Raw genomic sequence first — 21,410 nt, forward strand, 5'->3', positions numbered from 1 at the left:
TCCCAGCACTGTGCCTGCCTGCTGCCATGCCGCCCCCCGCACAATGATCATGGACTCCATCCCTCCATGACTGTGAGCCACAGTGAAGTTTTCTTTTATGAGTTGCTTTGAACAGCATCTCTTCAGAGTAAAAGAAAAATGACTAAGATGTTTATGATGAAAAACTCAGAGAAAGAGAGTAGTGTTGCTAATGCATCCATGCTGCCCAAAAACAGTCACTGGATTCATGTAATCTGAATGGGCTCTCAGCAGGTTGTCCTGTGGAAATCAGCCGTCTGATGTGAAAATCCATGTGGAAATGTGAGGAATAGTCAGAACAACCTCGAAAAAGAACAACCAATCTGGAAAAACTGAAATGACTCAATTTCACACTGTATTAAAACCTGTGATAGTCAAAGTACAGAACCAGCATCGATTGAAAAGGACCAAGAGGGCAGAGTTCTGGAGATGGAGTTTCACTGAAAAAGCTACTATTTTCCCAAGCACCAGAGCCGGTAGATGTTTGTCCATACATAAAACAGAGTCAAAGAATACCAGCCCAGACTTTGTACTGTGAAAGTTAACTCAAAGGTAAAGATGTAAATACTTTTAAAAGCTTAACATTTATGAGCAATAAGGAAAAGATCTTTGAGCCACTGAAATAGGCAGTCTTTTTACAAACGACACCAAAAGCAGAATTTATAATCCATGTACAGTGGTGCATCACAGTATCTCAGTGCTGACAGGCAACACCAGAAGGATTATCCCAGCGTGCTCTATGTAATGAGTTCCAGGTCAGCGCGAGCTACAGCCTGAGACCCTGCCTCAAGTAAAATGAAACAAATCTCTCCCCTCTATAATTAACATACCTGAATATTATGATTATATTAAAAGTAACTTGGACTTAATAAAAATGTAATGCTTATTTGAAAAACATTGTTCAGAGAATGAAAAGATAAGTCACAGATTAGGGAAAATATCTGCAAATGACTTATACTCAGAATATATTAAGAACCTTGAAATATCTTTAATTTATATAATGGGCAACTCAATAAAAATACACAAATATTTTAATATTCACGGATGGCAAGTAAGTACATGAAGAGAAAGTCACAATCATTAAAACCATAGTGAAGGGATGGGAGAGGTGAGCCGGTGGTTAAGAGTATGCACTGCTTCTGTCGAGCTGGGCTTGCACCATTTGAGTGGCTCACGACCGTGTGCAACTCCAACTCCAAGGCATCTGATGTCTTCTTCTGACCGCTGTGGGCACCTCTGCTCACCCCTCCCATCCCCTCCAAGGGAACACACATATATACAGAACTTAAAATCTAAAAACAAAACCATAGTGAAGCAGCACTGCACACTTACTAGGATGTAAACACTTAAAAATGCTGGCAACCAAGCTTGGGAGGGTCATGGAGAGACCAGGACTGCCAGGAAGGTAAAGTGTGCAGCCATTTTGGAAAACAGCTTGGCTGGCTTTATGAAGTTGAAGTGTATCCCTGCTTCTGAGCTGGTAGTTTCCTTCTTAGATGTTAGTTGTTTCCTGATCAGAAAGGAAGGCATTCTCCGTGTAAAGGTTTGTTTGCAAATGTTCACATGGTTTGCCACTAACAGCTCCAAACTAGAGAAACAAAAACCGATGACACACCTGTGCCTGGATTACTGCTCACTGACAAGAAGGGAATAAAGTCATGATGTGTGCCTTGATGTGGATGAAACAGAGCGTAGTTATGGGATAAAAAAGATAAAAAGGAAATTAATGGGTTACACTTGTTTAAAATTCTAGGCAAGGCAGACCAGTCAGGAGCTGCAGGAAAATCAGCTGCTTAGGGGAGAGGGAGCAGATGGCTCAGCAGAGAAGTTCCCAAAGGCATGCAGATCTTTTGGCTCAGGCGTCAGTCTGTGGTCTCAGTTGTAGCACTGATTGTGTGTGTGTCTACCCAAACTTATCAAGTTATATACTTTAAATATCTGTTCCTCAGTGAAGCTAAGGAAATGAATATCATGGCTCAGAAGCCTAGATACAATACGACCCAACTGCTAGGGTTGTTGTGAGCTGAGACAGACCTCAGACGCCGATCAGAGACCAGACTAAGCATTGCATGATATTGCATGGGATCGATCCCCACTTATTATGTGAAGAGTACAAACATGTTTTCACTAATTTTACATTAAATGCGGGGCATAGTGGCACATAGCTGTAATCCTAGCAACAGGAGCCTGGGACAAGGTGGTCCTGAGTTCGAGGATAGCTTGGACTATCATTAGGCCCTGTCTCAAAACATGCCCCCCAGTTAAAGTACCACTTGGGTAACAACTAGCATCTTTCAAAGGTGAGGTATGTATAAGGACTTTTATAGTAAGTAAGGAATTTGATATAGACTATTCTGGGATAGTTATAAATTATAGTATTTATATGCTTAGAGTTACACGGGAAATATACAAAATATTTCATTGCCATAAATTTATTATCTTTATTTACTTTGAGTGTATGAAATCTTCCTTGAAAATACTTCCTTTGAGAACCATAATGTAGCTGTCACCCTTATTTCTTTGACTAATTTTAGAATGCAGCTAAGTCCTTGGGAAAGTCACTTATGTCACCATTGAAGAATGCTACCAAAATAGCTTTTCACTTAAGTTCCCATCCCAAACTCAACCCACAGCAGGTTCTGATAAACTCCAAGATGGAATAACTTGTATTTTTCTTTCTCCTTCCACACAGGCACTCTGGTCGTGGCGGCGGGGTCATGTGGTGGATTCTTGGCAGTCAGCAGTCTGCGGAGCTTTTGCAGGTGCAAGGGATTATATTATGCTGGGAAAGGCCGACATGGGGGAGAGAATGTGAGAACGCTAGCTGTGCAAAACAGCATTCTTTAGGGATTCCAGATTGTTTAGATGAAGGAGGCTTCACTAGCAATTTACAAAAAGAAATTCTCTTGGAGGGGGAAAAACCTGCTAAAAAGGTGTCTATTGAATGACAACCAATTTGTTTTTGACAAATTTCCCTTATTCTTTTTATCTTTATTAAAGCCTCATTCGGGCCTTTGGATTATCTTAAGGATGATTTATAAGCCCTCTGTAGGGGTGGGGGTGCACTGTGCAGCTGTCTGCTGGGAGGGGTGCTGCAGGCGATCCGAGTTTCACAGCCCGTGTGACATGTTTGACAGTGCAGGAGATTAATTAGCACCGGGAGAGCCAAGGCTACTCCACAGCTTACTGCAGGCTGAGCTGCACTGGGCGGGAAATATGGCCTTGTGAACATCTGGGCATTTCGGAGACATTAAAACAAGAGCAGAGCGTCAGCGTGCAGTATCGCCCCGTCCATCACTAAGTCCCAAGAACACAGATGCTTTAGAGAATATAGTAAATGGCAAGTTCTGAAGCCCCAGAGAAAGATCTCTTCTGTCATTACAAATACAGGTAACTGTAGATGCAATTAAGCAAAGCGACATTTGCAGAGGAGTAGTGACACTTAGAACCAGCGCTGGTGAATGCATGGGCAGGTAGCTTAGAGGTCAGCAGGGTTAGAGGAAAATTACTCTTTCCAGATATCAGTAGCAGTTGTTAGATTTTGTTTTCATGCAGTGATTAGGAAAATGTAAATAATATATTTTCTAGTAATTTAAACCCATTTAAGGTGTGGAAATAATTATCAAAAATAAGAGCTCCTTGTAGACAAGGCATCAGCGCATGCGGATTAGGGGGGGCCATGGCTTCCACACCTGCATTGTCTATGGCAAGCTTAAAGGAGGAGATGATCTCGGCCCATTTTCCAGAGGTCAGGATGCTTTGCTGCTGCCTGGCCCTTTAGAGAAGTGTGTATTTTTGTTGACTCTCTTTTTGGCCCGGGCGGGGGTTGGAGTAAAGGAAGGGGGTGTTGGAGGTGGGAGACCTAGTAAATGTTAAGGAAATTTACTCACTCAGAACAAGAAAAGCCACTTCTTGTAGTTTGAATATTTGTGGTTCTCAACCTTTCTAATGTTGGGACCCTTTAATACAGCTCCTCATGTTGTGGTGATCCCCAACCATAGCATTATTTTCGCTGCTCCTTCATAACTCTAATTTTGCTACTGTTATGAATCATAATGTAAACATTTGTGTTTTCTGATGGTCTTAGGTGACTCCTGTGAGAGAGTTGCTTGACTCCTAAAGGGGTCATGACCCACAAGTTGAGAGCCACTGCTCTAAAACTTAACCTGTCTTAAAGTGAGAAATGAGCATGCTCTGGTACGTCCCTCCAATCGCGGTGTGAATTCAGAGATTTACGTGCTGCTGACCTGATACTGTCAGTTTGGGAACTGGCTTTCAACACAGTTCTCTCTGCCGAGGACTGCTCAGCGTGGCACATTTGTCAAAGGAGGACAGTGTCTGTCACACATGTGCTATGTGGAAGGAACCCCTTATCCATGCCTTTCAGGAAGGTGGTGGGTCAATGAGGATGCTGTGAGATGCTGGACAGGAAGATAGTGGCCAGTGCCGCGGCCGGGCTTTCTCTCTGACACGTGGCTGAGTCTCTGGTCTGACCCCAGTTCCTGGAGGGGGACTTGGGCTTTCTGAGCACCAGTTCCCTGACCTGTAACAAGAAATAATCACTCTTCCCTCAAGGGATCCAGTGATAGAGTGTGTGTTGGCCCTCGGTGATCTGTAAAACTGAACAGCTGTAAGGAGTTGTCACTCTTCCTGCAAGAAAAAGGAATGCCCCTGAAATGGAAACCCGGCCCCCTCTCTTGGTCAGGGCTGGAAGATGTCATGATCCGAAGCCACTGAGCAATGTAGTCTTATTTGCACGTGTAAATCTTCCATCCAGCCATCTCATTGTTTTCAGATGAGATTCTGTTAAATGAAGGAGTTTAAGGCCTATGGGAAAAATGCATTGTTAACAGATCTGCATACATTAGCAAAAAAGACTTTTGTTGTTTATATGCTTTTTTCTTTGGAAATTTTTTGGAACAAATGTTAGTCCAGAGAAACAAGATGAGTATTTTGAAAACATTGCTGCAGGATAAACACAATTTGAAAATAGTCCAAGTTGAGTAAATTGGTGTTCTGTAAGAGCAGATTGCAGCCCTGTCTTGCACCGCAGGGGAGATGAAGAGTGGCCCTTCAACCCGCAGCCCTGTGCAGACACCCACACACTGCCTTACCGACTCCCTTCTCTTCATGATCAGACGTGCCCTCGAGTCAGAGATCAGATTTCTTACTGGTGTGTGCTTTTCCAAATTTAAATTGGCCTGGTCATTGCCAAGGACCGTGCTCTGTGCCATCCTTGGCGCACTCTTCTGTGCCCATGCTTGCTTCATAAACTACTTGGCACAAATACCCAAAAATGTCTCTTGAGATGGAGGTGTTGATGGCTTGTCATGCTCAGAAATTCCCCTGGCTTCTGGTCAGGGGTAAAGTAAGGAGCTTTCTCACTCCAGGGCTTGACTCTTAAATAAAGCCTAGTGATGTTGAGTATTGATATGTTTACTACCATTTTGGTATTCTGGTATCTTTTGGTCATTTTCTTATAGTAAAAACTTCCTTATATTCTCTTAAGAGAGAAGGTGTGAGGGGGAGATGAGGCTCTCTCATCCTGGGGTTATAGAATAGAGTGCAGAATTATATGTGTGGCAAAGGTGGTAAGAGCCTGGCACAGTCTCACACACAGAGCCACGGGGCGGAAGCCTTGCTTGGAGACTGAGTGGGAGGCGTATGTCCTGAATGCATCAGTTATGGAGGTGCCAGGAGCAGAGAGTAGCCAGGTTGCTGGGGTGGGCTTAGGCCCTCCTCCCCACTGCCCTTGTCAACCTTCCTTGCTTCTGCTGTGAGGTGACAGCTTCAGGCTGTCAGAGAGAAAGGGGTCCCTTTGCATTTGTGCCCCCACCCCCCGGCCCCGAGGCAGCAAGTAGTTTTCCTGTGAAAATCAGTTCCATGAATGTGGCCCTGAATGCTAGAGCTGAAGTGTTAGGAAAACACCCCAGGAGACTGGTTCATATGAGAGCAGCCTGTATTTGATATTGTTTCTTGTCTGCTGTGTTACTGTGTTCCTTGCATTTATCCTATAAGTTGAATATACAAAATGCTAGGTTTAATCTAAACATTAGCAATACAGAGCTGAGAGCTGTGTGAGTTAAAGTAGCCTGGTATCTAAGGGCCTTCAAATTGATTTATTAATGCCTTACATACAATACAGATCCCAGCACGGTAGGAAAGTTAGGGCTTATCACAGCGCGTGTGTTAGGAGTTCCTCTCTCCTTCATAGTACTTTTATGGAGCACAGATCTCTGGAGAGTATGCAAGTGTCCACAGGAAAGGATGGTTAGCCTCTGCCAGTGGTCAGGGTACCTTTGACTTGAGCTAAGAAAAATTTATTAAATGTTATTTGTCAGCCTTATAAATTGATTTAGGGCAGCTTGTGAATATTTTTACATAGGAGAATAAAGTTTAATGCGCAGGCTTATTTTAACATATTGTATCAGAGAGCTTAGGTGTGGCAAGAGGATCATTTTAGGGGCCAGGGTACATGTGATCTCATTCCCAGCTTTGTACTGGCTGCTGTGTGGCCGTGGGTAGATGCTAGTGATGGTGCTGGCATAGATCTGGAGAGCCTGGCAAGTAAGCAGGAGGTGGCATTCACATCAACCTTTTCCTGCCTTTTATAGGATGAACGTACATGTTTGTAAAAAAAACCATAGATTTGTCTGGGGCACCACTAAGTACCCTGAGTGCCTACTGTGTATACTAGATTAGAGATAGAAATAAAAATCACCCATTCTCTCTCCCCATGTCTTGGTTTGCTTCCTATTGCTGTGATAAACGCTAAACAGCAATGTGAGCAGAAAGGGTTAATTTAGTGTTTAGCTTATCAGGAAGTCAGGACAGGAACTCAAGGCAGGAACTGAAGCAGAGACCACAGAGGGATGCTCCTTATAGGCTTGCTCAGCATGCCTTGCTCAGCCTGCTTTTTTCATACAACCCAGGATCAGCAGTGACACTGTCCACAGTGGGCGGGGCCCTCCCACATCAATCTTTAATCAAGAAAATCAGACTTGTTTACAGGCCAGTAGTATAGAGGAAACTCCTCAGTGAGTGTGCCAGATGACTCTCAGTGTGTCAGGTTAGCACAAAGCAGTACAAGAAAGGCCTAACGAGCACCTAACACTACTGTGGGCCACTCCTCTTCTGGACACTGCATAGATTCTTTAATAAAGAGAGCCTGCCACAAGGCTGCTTGCACTCTTCAGAGGTGAGCTATGAGGCACCAGGGATCCGGGACCGGAAGTGCTGGAGCTGGCCAAGCTTAAGAGCAGGTCTCAGCTCCGCACTGAGCAGAGCCTTTTGAAAGCTTTAAGGTTTGTTTTACTCTAGTGTATGGTGGGTGGGGGTGAAGGCATGTGTGTGCCACAGAAGCATGGGGAATGGGACAATTGTGGGGGTTAGGTCTCTCCTCCCTTCATGGGGCTTCTGGAGGTTGTAGTCAGGGCATCAGGCTTGCGGCCAATGCTCTTGATTTGTGAGCCATTTTGTTGGCACACAAACTCATAATCTAAAGGGATGAAAACAAGGGGTTCTGAACAGAGGGGGTGCTGACAGGCCTAAGGTGTGTGGCAATCATGGGTGACTAAACATAGAACATAAACAGGGAGTGGGTGTGCCATCCCACAAGTGTCAGAACAGATGCCACTGCAACCAGGGTCACTGTAACAACTTTATTTCAGCCCCGTATTTAGAAAGATATTTGTCAGAGGTCAAATGCCCTTTCTGTCCACACAGCACAGCAGGGAGAGCCCGAAGCTATTTCTGGAGTCTCCTTTGCAAACCCCCCATAAACTGCTGCTCATCTCCAGCTCCGAAGAGCTGAGCCCCCTGAAACCCTCTTAGGGGTTATTATTTCTCTATCCTTCTGGCCTTTCAAATGCATCTTTGTACCAAGTGAATAAAATACTGACATCAGATCTGGTGTGGTGGTGTCACATGACTTTAATCCCAGAACAGGGAGGTGGGAGCTAGCTCAGTGAGTTCAAGACCAGCCTGATCTACATATCAATTTCCAGGTTAGCTCCAAGCTGCATAGTGAGACCTTGTCTTTTTTCTTTTGTTGTTTGTTTGTTTGTTTGTTTGTTTGTTTTTCGAGACAGGGTTTCTCTGTGTAGCCTTGGCTGTCCTGTACTTACTCTGTAGACCAACCTGGCCTCGAACTTACAGTGATCCACCTGTCTCTGCCTCCCGAGTGCTAGGATTAAAGGCATGCGCCACCATGCCCGGCTGAGACCTTGTCTTAAGCAAGCAAACAAAGCCTTTTAACACCATAACTGTAGTTTATATTAGCAATAAAAGTTAAAATCTATGGACACTTTGGCCCTCACAGTGACTGGATGCAGAAAACCCAGGGAGAATGTGGAAAGGAAGTCTTGAGGCAGAATGCATGCCAAAGCAAGAGTCATGCAGAGAGGGTAGAAGTGTAGCTCTTTCCTGGACTGTTACCCAGCCTGGGAAATAGAGAAAGCAAAAAGAGTCTCCCTGTTTATATGGAAGTCCTCCTGTGACACACATGAGCCTGCCCATCTGCCTCATGCAGAACAGAAGCCACCAAAGCCTTCTGGAGACTGTAAGACAGGCAGCTGCAGAAAGGTGTGATCCCCAAAGCTACTGGGAGCCATGTGCTTCTTACACTGAACTTCGGCAATGCCCTTCACATGTGTCATATGCACAGTTGGGTTGGTGTACTAGGCTGTGAGAGAGCACGTGGGTTGTAGGGTCTCACTCCTTAACCTGAGGGAGTATGCTTTATCTCCTTGCTCTAATACTGCAAAAGCTAGGTGGATCAAAAACTGTCATGTTCCCAACACAGACACGTAGACACAATGACAAAGAAACGATTTTGACCAATGCATGAATCCAGCTGAGACATGGGGGTTACTGTCTAGTCTAGCTGTCTCATTGGCTGTTGGGTCTTACACACAGGTGGTTTTGCAGCTGCAGTTACTACACCTCTGGATGTGGCTAAGACAAGGATCATGCTGGCAAAGGTGAGTGTCAGATAAAGCAGACTCGATGCCGTCTCTGTGAACAGGAAGAATTGCAGGGTTACAAAGCGGTCGGACCATTCCACTAATTAGGCTGACATTGGGAGAACAGTGTTGTCATCACCGCAGCAGATCTGCAGCTGGCTCTGCGGTGGATCTGTGCGTGGCACGTGCATTTCACAGGCATTCTCATGGCTGCGCTGTCTGAGCGGCAGATCTGCGGGCCTCTGTGTTCTGTACTGCTATTTTCAGATCTAAGACTCAAGAGACGTTGACAAGCTTCGTGTTCTGCGGAAGCTAATCTGCAGACTTGGAACTCAGGTCATGGTTAGCTGTGACCAGTTAAGACAGTTGTCAGAATTGTTAAAAGGAAAACCAAACAACAAAACAAATTCCGGGCTGAGCTTGAATGAATTTCAATAACATACCTGGACCAAGCATTCTCTCAAAGGGCAGTGTGGTAGGAATCAGGACCAAGCCCAGGAACGGGGTCATTTTAAAACTGAAAGTGGCTCTCTTCATTTACTGGCAGGCCTCATAATTAGACATAGTCATACATAGACATGCCCCCCTCCCCCCACCGGCCAGGCCTACTGCTTCTGGAGGCTTCTGTTGAACAGCTGCCATTAGTTTCTAGCTGAGCTGTGAGAAGCAGCTTCCTCCCTCCCCTGCCCGCCCCCTACCCCCAAGGTATTTGTCTGCACATCTGAGTGTAGGAATTTCCAAGCCAGCCCCAGAGTGCGCCTTGAAGGAGGGTAAGGGAGCCTGCTCCCAACACCAGGAGGTAACAGCCCTGTCCCTTCCTTCTCTTTGGCAGGTGGGTTCCAGCACTGCTGACGGGAACGTGCTCTCTGCCATGTGCGGGGTGTGGCGCTCACAGGGACTGCGGGGGTAAGGACAAAGGCAGCCCTCCCCGCCCTGCCCCCTCCCCACGAGCTCTTCCTCCAGTCTTTGTGCTGCCATGGATGAACACTTCGCCTTTTCTTTTTCTCATGTCCTCACGTTGCAGATAAAAGATAGCACAGTCAGCGTGACAAAGCATCCTCCCCACATGGTTCTTATCTTCTCCCTCTTGACACTGCATGAAATGCAAAACTGTGGCCTTCAGCAGCATTTGGGCTGCAGCATTGATACAAATAAGCCTCCTAGTTCCACAGCATAGAATGCAAGTGGGTTAGAAGAAAGTGCTTGGGCCTTGGGCGCTTGTGAGCATTCTTAGAGCCATTGGCAGCCATGCCTTGTGATGACCATGTGCTCTGCATCTATAGGTGTTATTGGGTTTGTGGGTGGGTAATTTGCCACTGTGCAAACATCATGTGCTCACACAGATGTAGATGGTGTTCATCTACACACCTGGGGACTATGGCTCCTAGCTGCGAGTACAACGTGTGACTCCCCTGAAGGTTATGGGCAGTTGAACAGTAGTAAATATTTGTATAGCTTGAGGACAGAAACAGAAAGAGATATTGGGGGTGAGAAGCTTTCATCCGCTCCAGCATCTCACGGTGCCAGCATGGTATCTGCATAGCGTTTTTTCTAAAGCGTTACTCAGCTCATCACTGTGCTGTCGCTACACAGTGGCTGGCACAGTTGAGCAATGTTGTAGTAACTATAAACAGTATCTAATGTTTATTATAAGGTTAACTTATAATTATTACGGTGGTAATATCTAACCCGCTATCATGATTAAAAAGACACAGATACCTGTTATATTTTAGAACAAGCCTCATTTTGCCTGGGGCTGGGCAGATATGAACCCCCTAACCCACCGTCCATTACTTCCCTGCCTCCATCCCATGCCATCCCTTCTAATAATTTCTGTCTGGGCTACCACCTGTCCACAATTCCATAAACACTTGCTTATTCTCTCATCTGGGCCGCTTTCCTCCATCCATGCTGATCCTGCCATTTGGTGTGCAGACATCTGTGCTTGCCCATGAGTGTGCCCGGAGAGGCCAGAGGTTGCCGTTGGGTGTCCTCCTCAGTCATGCTCCATCTTAGGCTTTTGAAACAGTCTCTTCCTGAACCTGGAGCTCACCATTTTGGTGACAGTAGCTGTCCAGTTAGCTCCCAGGATATACCTGTTCCTTCCCTGTGTGCTGGGTCACGGATGTGTAGCACACGCCTGTCTTTTTTGCGGGTGCAGAGGAGCTGAGCTTGCATCAGGCTTGCATAACAAGCACTTTAGTGAACTGTCTCCCCAACCCCATGGGCCTCAAAATGCCTTCTGTCCTTCAAAAGCTGTTATTCCACACTGATTTACCACATGGCTGTACTGGAGCTGTGTCAGTGTTGAGATGCTAGACAGGCGAAAGGCTTTTCCATATGGACCCTGAGCGAGTTCTCAAGCAGCCTCCCTCTGGTGCGCAGGACGGTGAGCCTGCTGCTGGGATGGCTGGTGTAGGCGCAGCACCACTGTATACAGACAGAACAGCCCTGCCTGGCCTCAGCCTCTTCACCTGACGCTTCTGACCACCTCGTCCCCATGCCAGAGTGCACCACTGACTCCCATTTTTGTGTGACCTCAGTATTTTAAACCTCAGCTCTCTGATGGTCTGGAGAACATGGTCAGGCTTTTGCCAGAGAGCACCCCCCCCCACCCCCACCCACCCCCAGCTGAGGTTATCCAGCTGGACATTTGAAAGTGGTGGCTGGGTGGCCTCATTGAAGGGCAGATCTGATGATCTGAGTTACAGACTGGATCTAGTGGACAGGACCTACTGGCTCCTTACGTCTCCAAGCACAGGAAAGGTATGGTCTAGCATTTGCAGTGAGTTGCTCGTGACTGACACCTTGTAAGAAAATCAGAACATGTTAGTCATCAATTTGGGTACTAATTTGACACTGAGCAAAGAAATGGAGTGAAGAGGAGAAATGGGCTGTGAGACTCATTTGCATGATTTGGGAAGCCCATTAGGTAAGCAGAGGTGGCAGCTGCTGGCAGTGGACTTTGACATCAGAAGGGCCAGCTGCCAGGTTTCAGTCTTGTTTTAGATTCTGTGCTGACTTAGTGGGGCCTCTGACTTTGGTGCTGTGCAGCTGCAGATCATTTGCTGGTGTTGAGAAAGTGGTGCCAGGATACGGCACAATGGATTGGGGCAGTACCCCCCATGGCCGCTGGGTGCTGCTGGAGATGATGCAAGAACAGCCTTCCCCGTCCAGGTCACGGCACGCACTCGACTAAAAGTAAACAATAGCAGAGGAGAGAAAGCAGAGCGCAAAACAGCCCAAGGGTGTGTGTTTGTTCTGACCCAACCCTAGTGCTGAAAGGTAATTGGATTTTTGGCCCTTCTTCTGAGTCTCCAGTCCTGGACTCTGAGCACCTTGCACAGAGCAGCACTGAACACCATGTTCCAGGCAGCAGTGGCTGCGAGTGAGCATAGAACTCCACCCCCTGGAATGACGGAAGACAAGTAATTGGACCAAGAAACAAATGAAAGCAACTGGCCCCTTTCTGAACAGGGGGTTCAGCCTACTTCCTCAGTGGGGGCAGTGCCAGATAGAGCCACCCGTGTCTGTGTCCCCTGCCCTGCACACGTACTAAGCCTACCAAGACTGCACACCTCCCATCAGCCCCACCACAACCAAGGAACCTGGTATCCTCTGAGTAGATGGGGGCGCTGGTGGTTCCCATAAGCAGAAGCACACTGCACAGCAGACTTTCCCCATGCACCTTTAGCCCAGAAACTGCAGAACAGGGTAAGGGTCCTCTTGTCCCCGATTGCCCCCTTTCCTTGCTGATCACCTGAAGTTGTTTTTCTTGAACACGTGCTTTATGCAGTTGCTGCTGCTGCTGCTGGGAGCTCCTGCTCTATACTCCTACCTGCCTGTGACCTGTTGTTCCTGGAACATACCCTGCCTTCCTCACATGTCTGCCTGCAAGCAGAGGTGGGGCCTCTCCTCCTCCAAAACTGCACTTCAAGGCTGCGGCTCACTTGTCACCTACTGATGCTGTAACTACCCCCTTTCATCCTTTGCCTCTGCTGAGCTTGTTAGTGGCAAAGCTGAGTGAGACTTGCTGTGAGAAGCCAGCAGATGGACGTTCACGGCCAGTGGTCTTCTGCAGCTCAGTGTCTTCAGGCTCCTTCCTGGCACCTTTTGTAGAGTACACCTCTTCGCATAGGTTCTTGAGATTTAAACTAGGTTTTCAAGCTTGCATACCAAGGACTTTACCCACTGAGCCATCTTTTCAGTTCCCTAAAGAGCTTATTAAAAGGGGCCTATGACATAAAGTTCTTGCTTTCTCCTGTGATGTCAGATAGAAGTGGGGGCAGCAACTGATCACTTCCAACTGTTATATAGGACGTGGGGGCTGTGTATCCAGCAGGGACTTCCTGTCAGCTTTCTTAATTAGCCTCCATTTGGCTAGCTTAGCACAAGGGTTTCCCCAAATCTTTAGAAGACATGAGTGTTGGCATAATAAAACACGTGCCCTACACCCAAAGTCTCTCCACACATATGGACATCAGACAACCTGTGACAACTGGTTCTCTCTTCCTCAAGGGATCAGACTTGGATCATCAGTCTTGATGGCAGGTGCCAAGTTCTGATTCCCTAAGTCTGTCTTTCTGCATATGAAAGCACTTTTCTGGGTAGCAAGGTTTCATCAGAAATGAGATCAGGCTTTCTGTCACCCTCCCAACCCCACCCCCTTTGCAGAAAGCAGTTACTTAGAGCCTAGGACATGTCCTGCATTCATCAGCCGGGCCATCATGTGGGCTTGTAACCTTTTATGGTTGAGCCTGCTTCTGTCTTGTCCTCTCCAGCTGTGAGCTAGTCTACTCTTTTTATAGCACTGGCTGGCCTAGCCAGGTGAGAGTCATTAGTAGATTGCGTCCTTCAGTGGATTCCTGACACAGCTGGAGAGTGACTCCCTGACACCGCCTTCGTTCTCACTGGCCTGGGATGAGACAGCTCAATGTCCAGGACTGCCATGTGTGAGGCGCTCCCCCTCCATCACAGTCACGTGCCCCTGGTGTCCTTATGGAGACTGAACAAGAATGAATCCACAAAGATTCATTTCCTTCTTGGAGAATCACATCTGTGGAAGTCTAGCAACAAAATACAACTGAGTCACAGGACTAGCAAGAACTGTTTAAGAACTTGCTTTGTCTCTCCGAACTGAAGCCCAGAGGCCCCTAAAGAGTCCCACTGCCATACTGCCTTACCAGCCTCCCCTCAGATTCATCCCTTTGACTCCTCGTTTAGAGCCCAGCTGTCGGGACAGTGGTTACTGTGTGCAGCAAGCCCTTAGCCAGCTGGGCTGGCCTCCGGGTTCTTCCGCATACTTGGGAATGTTACTCACAGGCCTTCAAAAAGGAAGGAAACACATTCTAAGTTTCTGCGTGGTTTGACAAGCGGGTGCATGAAATGAGCAAACTGCACGTTCCAGAACATGGCCATTTTCTTAAGTCTTTCCTGTCCCTAGGTTATTTGCAGGTGTCTTCCCAAGAATGGCAGCAATCAGTATGGGAGGCTTTATCTTTCTGGGTGCCTACGACAAGACCCGAAGCTTGCTGTTAGAAGTGGGCAGGAAGAGCCCGTGAAGCCTTGGAGAAGAGGACTGCTGTGCAGTCCCTGCCCTTCCTACAACTAGTTCAGCCAGCCAAGTAGCAAAGCCAATGCTGCAGTACGGTGCCTGGAGGAGGGCTACAAGGGCAGCGCTAACAGACTGAACCTGGGAGACAGTCCTTCGTGAAATTCTAGCCCAGCATCTCGACCCTCTCAATAAATACTCCTGGTAAGGCTGAGGCCAGGCCCTGGGAGTTTTTGTTTGATCAGTATTTTTCACTTTCTGCTATCTATTGGAGTCACAGAAAGCAAGCTGCTACAGTTAGAAATGAATGGGGGGGGGGGGAGGACGCTTGGGGCAAGAACTGTGCTGGTGGGTGTTTCTCCCCTGGGCTAATTCCTGTTGTGTAAGATTATAGCTTTGTTTAAAAAGCCTGATCTGCAGGTGCATAGCATGCATTCTTTCTGGAAAGGAGGCTGCTGTTTTTAATTACCCCGTGTATTTCTCCTATAAAAACACATGATTATATTGTTTTACAGCAAAGTTCCCCCAAAGTCCCTGTAGCATATGACAAACAGCACACAGCTGCAGTGCCAGTGAGTGGGTGGGCGCAAATGACTGTAGTCAGGAGCATGGCTGGGGGAAGCAAAGCCTCATGACCACCATTGTCCTCCCTGCAGGCCAGCAGGAGCTGGTCTTTTGTCCTCATGCTGTATGCCAGCAACACTGGCTGGAGGAGGTGGGAGGGTCAGCATATTTGGGGCACATAAGGCTTGACTAACTAGCTCCAGGTGGGGGAAAAAAATTAGTGAGCTATCTGAGGAATGTAATACCACTGTGTCTTCCTGAGGTAACAGTGTATAGTTTATGATACTCTGTCTAAGACTTCTCCTTTTGGGGAAAAACATCTTTAAAAGCATAATATCTGCATTTATAAGAGAACAATGACCACAGCATACACTTAGTATTTATAAATGAACCTTTATTAAAGACACTTTAATGCCATTTGTTAGACACTTCAATATCTTACATGTTTTCAATGTACACTGTACCAAAATTTCTATAAATAAATAACTCTGTACATAAAAAGTAATACTTCCTCTTTCACATTGCCTCTCAGAAGCAGCAAATTCACATATTTTGTGGAAGTAACATTAATCAGCCAACTGTGGAGAATAAACTTCTCAATGTGCTTGCCCTGGGCCACAGTGGCAACCTGTGACAGTACACTGTGACACAGGCCATCACCACAGTGTCAACACTCCCTTCAGCTTTCTGGGATTTTAAGGACCAAGTTTGTTTCCATGTAGTTTTTACTGAATTACACATTGGCACTCACAAGATGGTTAGCCACAGGGCCCCAAAGTGCAAATACACCCAGGTCTAGGACTCCAGTCTTGTGCAGTCCAAGCCCAGTTTCACTGTGTGAGAGAACAGTGTGGACAGGCCAGCTCAGCAGAAATCAGCTGGCTCTGGAAGCCCACTTCCTCCTTTTCTCCCCCACTGCAATGCTGTGTTGGCAGAACTAAACCTCACTATTGGAAAATCCACAGGTACCAACACTGGCAGCCTCTGCCTCAATAAGCATCAGCCATCAAAGGAGACAAGACATTTGCTTTTACCAAGTGAGTTACAAAGAAAGATGAAAGGCGGTGCTTAATTGCTCTGAGCCATTGTTTTTGGTGGATTAACAGCCCTCAATCTTCCTCAGAGGCAGACCCTGAACCTAGAAGAAAGGCAAGTGACACGTGCACCCTGCTCTACTGTGAGGCTGCCAGCACCAAGATGCATAGGTCTGGCCAGTGCACTTGAATCAGACTACTAGGTAAGCAGAGAGCCAAAATGCCCTCTTTTCCAACCACCAGCAACAGCTCCTGTGGTTGTACCTGACTTCCAGCTGTGCATTAAGGCACCAGAACTATTCCTGACCCTCTCTGAAATTAGACAACAACCTAATGTGAAAATATCACCGAAAGCGGGACCCATGCGCTAAGGATTAAAATAGTCTCTGTAAAAGATATATAATATATATGAAATCTCTGAAAACTCTTATGTACAATGGTATCAAATACTTTTTCTGCCTTTTGTACACAAATAGTCGCTGTGCTCCAGATGCCAAGTCCTTTCGCCGACTGGTACTCCACAAGGAAGTTAAAAACTATGTCCAGGCGATGTCTGGACACGAACTTCCCACAGCCTCTCCTACCTCTTTCCTGTAGTGACTGCTTTGACAGAGCTGAGGTAGATGAAGTCTAGCTTTTCGGCGCCAATAGCAACGGTCCCCTCCACTTCCCAGTGATCTGTCCTCTCAGTGGCAAAGCTTCAGGGCCGGCATCACACTCCTTGGGGAGGTGGCCATTGGAAACAAGCAAGTGCTGGGCTTCAGTAGATAAGGCATCGTCCGTGAGCTCTGCGCTGCCTGACGTTAACGTAGGAGAAGGCTTTAGGTCTATGGAGTCTTGTTCATGTAACTTTGCTAAAGTCCAAGAGGAATCTCCTATTAAAGAAAAAGGAGGCATGTCAGCCTGCACACTCTAACCCCATTAGGGCTCCCAGATCCACCACCAACGCTTCTAACACAGTACTCACCTTTCCCATCTGCACACGGCACCTTGCTCTTCAAGGACAGCAGTATTCTGTCATGGTTACTCGGATAGAGGGACCCCCCGGAACTCGGGTGAGACCCATCAGCAGTCCCACTGCAAGGATGGTGTGGAGAATATTCTCGGTCGTGCAGCCTGAGCTCCTGGCTGCTTGCTGCACCTGGCTGCCCACTGTCTCTGGACCCAGGCTGGGGATGGAAGGCTTGTTCCTTGGGCTGTCTGTCTGTGTCAGTGTTGTAGTCACTGCAGACAGCAGAGCCACTGTGTGCTGAATCAAGAAGGGCCAGAGGTCAGCCAGAGCTACATCCCCTGAAGTCTCCATTCCCTCTCAGAGGCCTGGCTGCAAGGTCCTATTTACGACTGCCTTTGTAACCAACCACCCTGTCCCTCCCTAAAATGTGTACATGGAGAGGAGCTAGGCCACACTATGTCCTGGCTTCTGTGCCTAAGTGTCCACATGAAGTTTATTTAGAAGGCACACTTTGATTACAGGAGAAATGAAGGAAAGAGAAAGGAAGGGGGAAAGGCTGCATTAGGCATCACATAAAATCAATCTGCTCAACACACTGACATTAAGCCTTAAGGAATCCTGGCAGCAGGGCTGGGGAGATGGCTCAGTAGGTAAAGTGCATGCTGAGCTTAAGGATCAGAGTTCAGGTCCCCAGTGCTCTCGGAAATGCAAGAAATCCTGGGACTAGCTAGCAAAACTGACCAGTGAGCTCTGGGTTTGAGGGAGAGACCCTGTTCACTACATGAGGCAGAGCGTGACTGAGGATGACATCATCAACTCTGGCGTCCAAACAGCACCTTAATGGCTGGGCGTGGTAGCCCATGCCTATAATCCTAGCATCTCTGTAGCTCATCCTGTCCCCAGCCTTCTAAGTAAAACCTTGTCTGGACAAAATAGTCCAGGTGCAAGGGTGGGCCTGGCCTGTAAGTTCCTTATAATTTTTTAAAGAAAACCCAGACGTTGGCTTACCACATCATACACTTACCTAAGAGACACGAACTCTGAAATCAAAGGAAGCCAAAGCTCCCTGTTTGAATTCGGAATACAGTTCAGAGAGTGTGCGACTAGTGAAATGCCGTTCCTCTAATTTACTAAGGCAACCAACCCGATTTCAGTGTGAAAAACAATTGCTTTTCCTGATCAAGCGTTTCCTACCTGCTGTATGTGGGGCAGCTGTCCTGCCAGCTTTTTCTGTCACTTTCCAGGGCTCTCGAGTATATCCAACACACAGCCTGGGCTGCCTGCATGTGATGCTATCAACATCAACCTCTGGGAAGAGGCTCGAGTCTCTCAGACACACACCTGAAACGGCGTCCATACAGTTTAGAAGCTGCCCAGACCCTCAGCCTAATAGCCAGACCACAGCCCTTTCCCAGCACCCATCCCTCGGCATCCACTGGGATTGGTTCCTATGCTCCTCACAGGCGCTAAATCCCAGGATGGTCAAGTTCTTTCTGTGAAATGATGCCATGTTTGCCCATAAACTGCACACCTCTGATAGACCTTAAGTCATCTCTATGCATAGTGCCCAGCAACAATGTAAAATCTCCATGCATACTCAGTATACACACAGTTTTTCTTCCCTGAATAGTTTCAGTTTGTGGCTCATCAACCCACCACCTGTAAAGCGCCAACAGTAAGGAAAGCAATGGGCTGTTTTGGGAACCTGGGATGTCCTCTGCATCTTCCTGGCAATCCTGCCCTGATCAGTACAAACAGTGCTAAGCCCAATGCAGGGACTCTCTGGAGGACCAGGTGTTTAAAACATAGAACTTGCACACATCAGATCCAGACCAAAGACCTGGTTCACCAAATGTGACACAGGTTCCCAGCCTATCCTGGGAGGAGGGAAAGCTGCGTCCAGGTCTTGGGGCACAGCTGGGGTAGACTGCTTCGCCGTTCCTGAACTTACCATTGCCTTCAACGTGCCCATTGGCCTGGTGACCACCTTCAGTCCTGACCACAGTTTCCTGCCGGTCAGAGAGGGTTCCCTGAGAGGAGAGGTAGCTTGGGACATCTGGAGGCACGATGGTTTCATCTGCAAGGAGACGAGACAACGCAGTTAGCAGGGCTGCTGCATTAATACATGCAGGTATTATTCACCATGATAAGGCCGCTCTACAGTGCTCCAGAAGCTGTGCGGGGACAGCAGTTGACTGACCTCCTTGACACCCTCATGTAAAGTCATGGCAGGCCTGACTCCAAAGGAAAACGGAAGGAAAGATAGGCCTAACAAGCCCAGGGAGAGCTTGGGAACAATCCAGTTTGTGACAAGAAGCAGGGGAGGCCCCGGTGTCTCTGACTTGCCATGGAGAGCAGAAACCGCAGAGGTAAGTAGGTGCTTGTATTAGAGAACGTTCTGGCTTCCTGTTTTGTCCTTCAGAATTAACATGCTGTCAGGGGACCAAAGCCTCAACTCTACAGACAGAGCCCATATTCCTAAAAGTTCTAGAGACCTTTTCAATTCCAGGCCAAACCCAAGCCTGGTGTGGTCCACCTCCAACCCCACCCCAAGTCTGCTACCCTGCTCACCTGTGTTAGTCACGCTGTACTCCTCGCTCTTCTTCCTGGTCTGGTAGATGATGCACACCCACACCAGCGAGGTCAGGACAATGCTGCACACCACAGCAATGGTGAAGATGCCTACAGTGGTCCCATCCTTCCGGCAGCCAGGGGTGGGCAAAATACTCAGTTGGCTATGTGCCCGCTCGGTGCCCAGGGGATTAGACATCTCACAGGTGTACCGGCCTGCATCCTCTGGCACCACATTCTGAACAACCAGCAGCTGGTTGCCCGGGGTGAAATGGTGCCGCTCAGTGAGGCTCAGAGGGCGACCCCCCTTAAGCCAGGTGATGCGTGGTGCGGGGCTGCCAGTGGCTTTGCACTGCAGGGCCACTGTTTCTCCTACAGTTACCACACGGTCTTCCAACGGCACTGCCAAGGATGGAGTTTCTGCAGGAAAGCAGTGGAAATTGCACCTTTATTCCATGGGTCTTGCTTGCTAGGGGTCCACTTGTTTTCTAGACAGCAGACGATCCCATGCAGTCGTGAACTGCCATCTGAGACCTGGTATTGCAGCTTCAACCTTTTCCGAAAGTCTAATGTGACTAAGTCATTGTCCTTCTAGAAACAGCCTCAACAGAGCAAAGAACTAAGCTCTACCTTATCCCAGACGGTCCTGTTATCGACCTGTGACACTATTCCTGAACAAGACCACATCCAACCCTCTGCGCCCCTCCCACACAGAGGGAAGTCTCACTCAGACTAACATACAGCTGAGGCCTGTGAAGCCTGAATTCATAGCTTTATGAGCTAGAACCACTTGCTTCAAAGCAGCCCAAAATTCAAATGAAGTAGGGTCTACCACACTTACTCCAGAAAGCAGGTACCTGTGATACCTGAGTTTACTCCCACCCTGGCCCCCGCCCGCCACACCATCAGTAGCTAACCTAGGACAGTCAGGGTAGCGTTGGCGGAAATGGAGCCAGCCGAGTTCTGGGCAGTACAGCTGTAGACCCCCATGTCGTCTATCTTCACATCGGTGATGAAGAACACATCATCATCAGGCATGACGTGCATACGTCGCTCACGAGCCGCAGGGAAATCGGTGCCTCCATCCTTTTGCCAGGCAATCTCAGGGTTAGGGTGGCCAGTGGCAGCACACTCGAGGCGGGCTGTGGTGCCAGTCCGGATGGCAATGTCATAGGGTATTTTGGTGAATGTGGGCAACACTGGGGGGGAAACGCAGGTAAAGCTATATGGGATGGCTGCATACAGGGGAGACTGCAGGGAAACAGGTCCCCACCATGCCCAGGCGTCAGCTCCTTGTTATTCCACCCTCTCCAGTCACAGGCACAATACTGCACCCATTACCCTGAAAGCATTTGTGTGCTGCCGGCTAGGGCTAACTGCTCAGGGGTAAGGCTTCGAAGGAACATCCTGCCACCCGAACCTCCACAGTAGTTACTCTGTAGAGATCCACCAAAAGTAGCTTTAAGTAGCTAGCTGGGGAGAGCTGGGCAAAGAAACTTCTGCTATCAGGGGAAAGCTGCATGCCTCCACCAATGGGCTACCTCACCTCTCGAAGAAAGCCACTGTGGGTGGGGCCTATGGGGCCACATTACCAGCCACACCTAGGCAAAAATACACAGCCCACTAGCTTCTGTAACTTTAATATCAATGCGGACACCGTGGGCAGTGTCCAGCCCTGATGCCCAAGCTACGGAGGTGGAGAGTCTTAACAGCTTCTTCAGTCTTCAAGAATCACCCTGGCCTCTTTCAAGCCAGCC

At 47.8% G+C, this 21,410-nt stretch overlaps 2 protein-coding genes across 3 annotated transcripts in view; one reads left to right on the forward strand and one right to left on the reverse strand.

Annotated features, from left to right (window-relative positions):
- The window catches only part of Slc25a26 (solute carrier family 25 member 26), a 130,633-nt gene extending 116,091 nt beyond the window's left edge, over positions 1-14,542 (forward strand). Inside the window, exons 7-10 of the mRNA XM_051154948.1 lie at positions 2,711-2,780; positions 8,935-8,999; positions 9,814-9,887; positions 14,425-14,542. Of these exons, the coding sequence (XP_051010905.1) occupies positions 2,711-2,780; positions 8,935-8,999; positions 9,814-9,887; positions 14,425-14,542 (327 nt within the window). The remainder of the gene's footprint in view (positions 1-2,710; positions 2,781-8,934; positions 9,000-9,813; positions 9,888-14,424) is intronic.
- A 932-nt stretch (positions 14,543-15,474) lies between these two features.
- The window catches only part of Lrig1 (leucine rich repeats and immunoglobulin like domains 1), a 103,198-nt gene continuing 97,262 nt past the window's right edge, over positions 15,475-21,410 (reverse strand). The window contains exons 14-19 of one of the 2 annotated variants that reach the window (XM_051154949.1): positions 20,571-20,852; positions 19,654-20,073; positions 19,034-19,159; positions 18,277-18,423; positions 17,098-17,379; positions 15,475-17,005 (exon numbers count right to left, since the gene is read on the reverse strand). In XM_051154949.1, coding sequence (XP_051010906.1) covers positions 16,761-17,005; positions 17,098-17,379; positions 18,277-18,423; positions 19,034-19,159; positions 19,654-20,073; positions 20,571-20,852 — 1,502 coding nt within the window. In that variant the 3' untranslated portion in view covers positions 15,475-16,760. The remainder of the gene's footprint in view (positions 17,006-17,097; positions 17,380-18,276; positions 18,424-19,033; positions 19,160-19,653; positions 20,074-20,570; positions 20,853-21,410) is intronic. The other variant, XM_051154950.1, reaches the window with a different exon arrangement.

Source organism: Acomys russatus, chromosome 13, assembly GCF_903995435.1.
Source record: "Acomys russatus chromosome 13, mAcoRus1.1, whole genome shotgun sequence".
In the NCBI taxonomy this organism is placed as follows: Eukaryota; Metazoa; Chordata; class Mammalia; order Rodentia; family Muridae; genus Acomys; species Acomys russatus.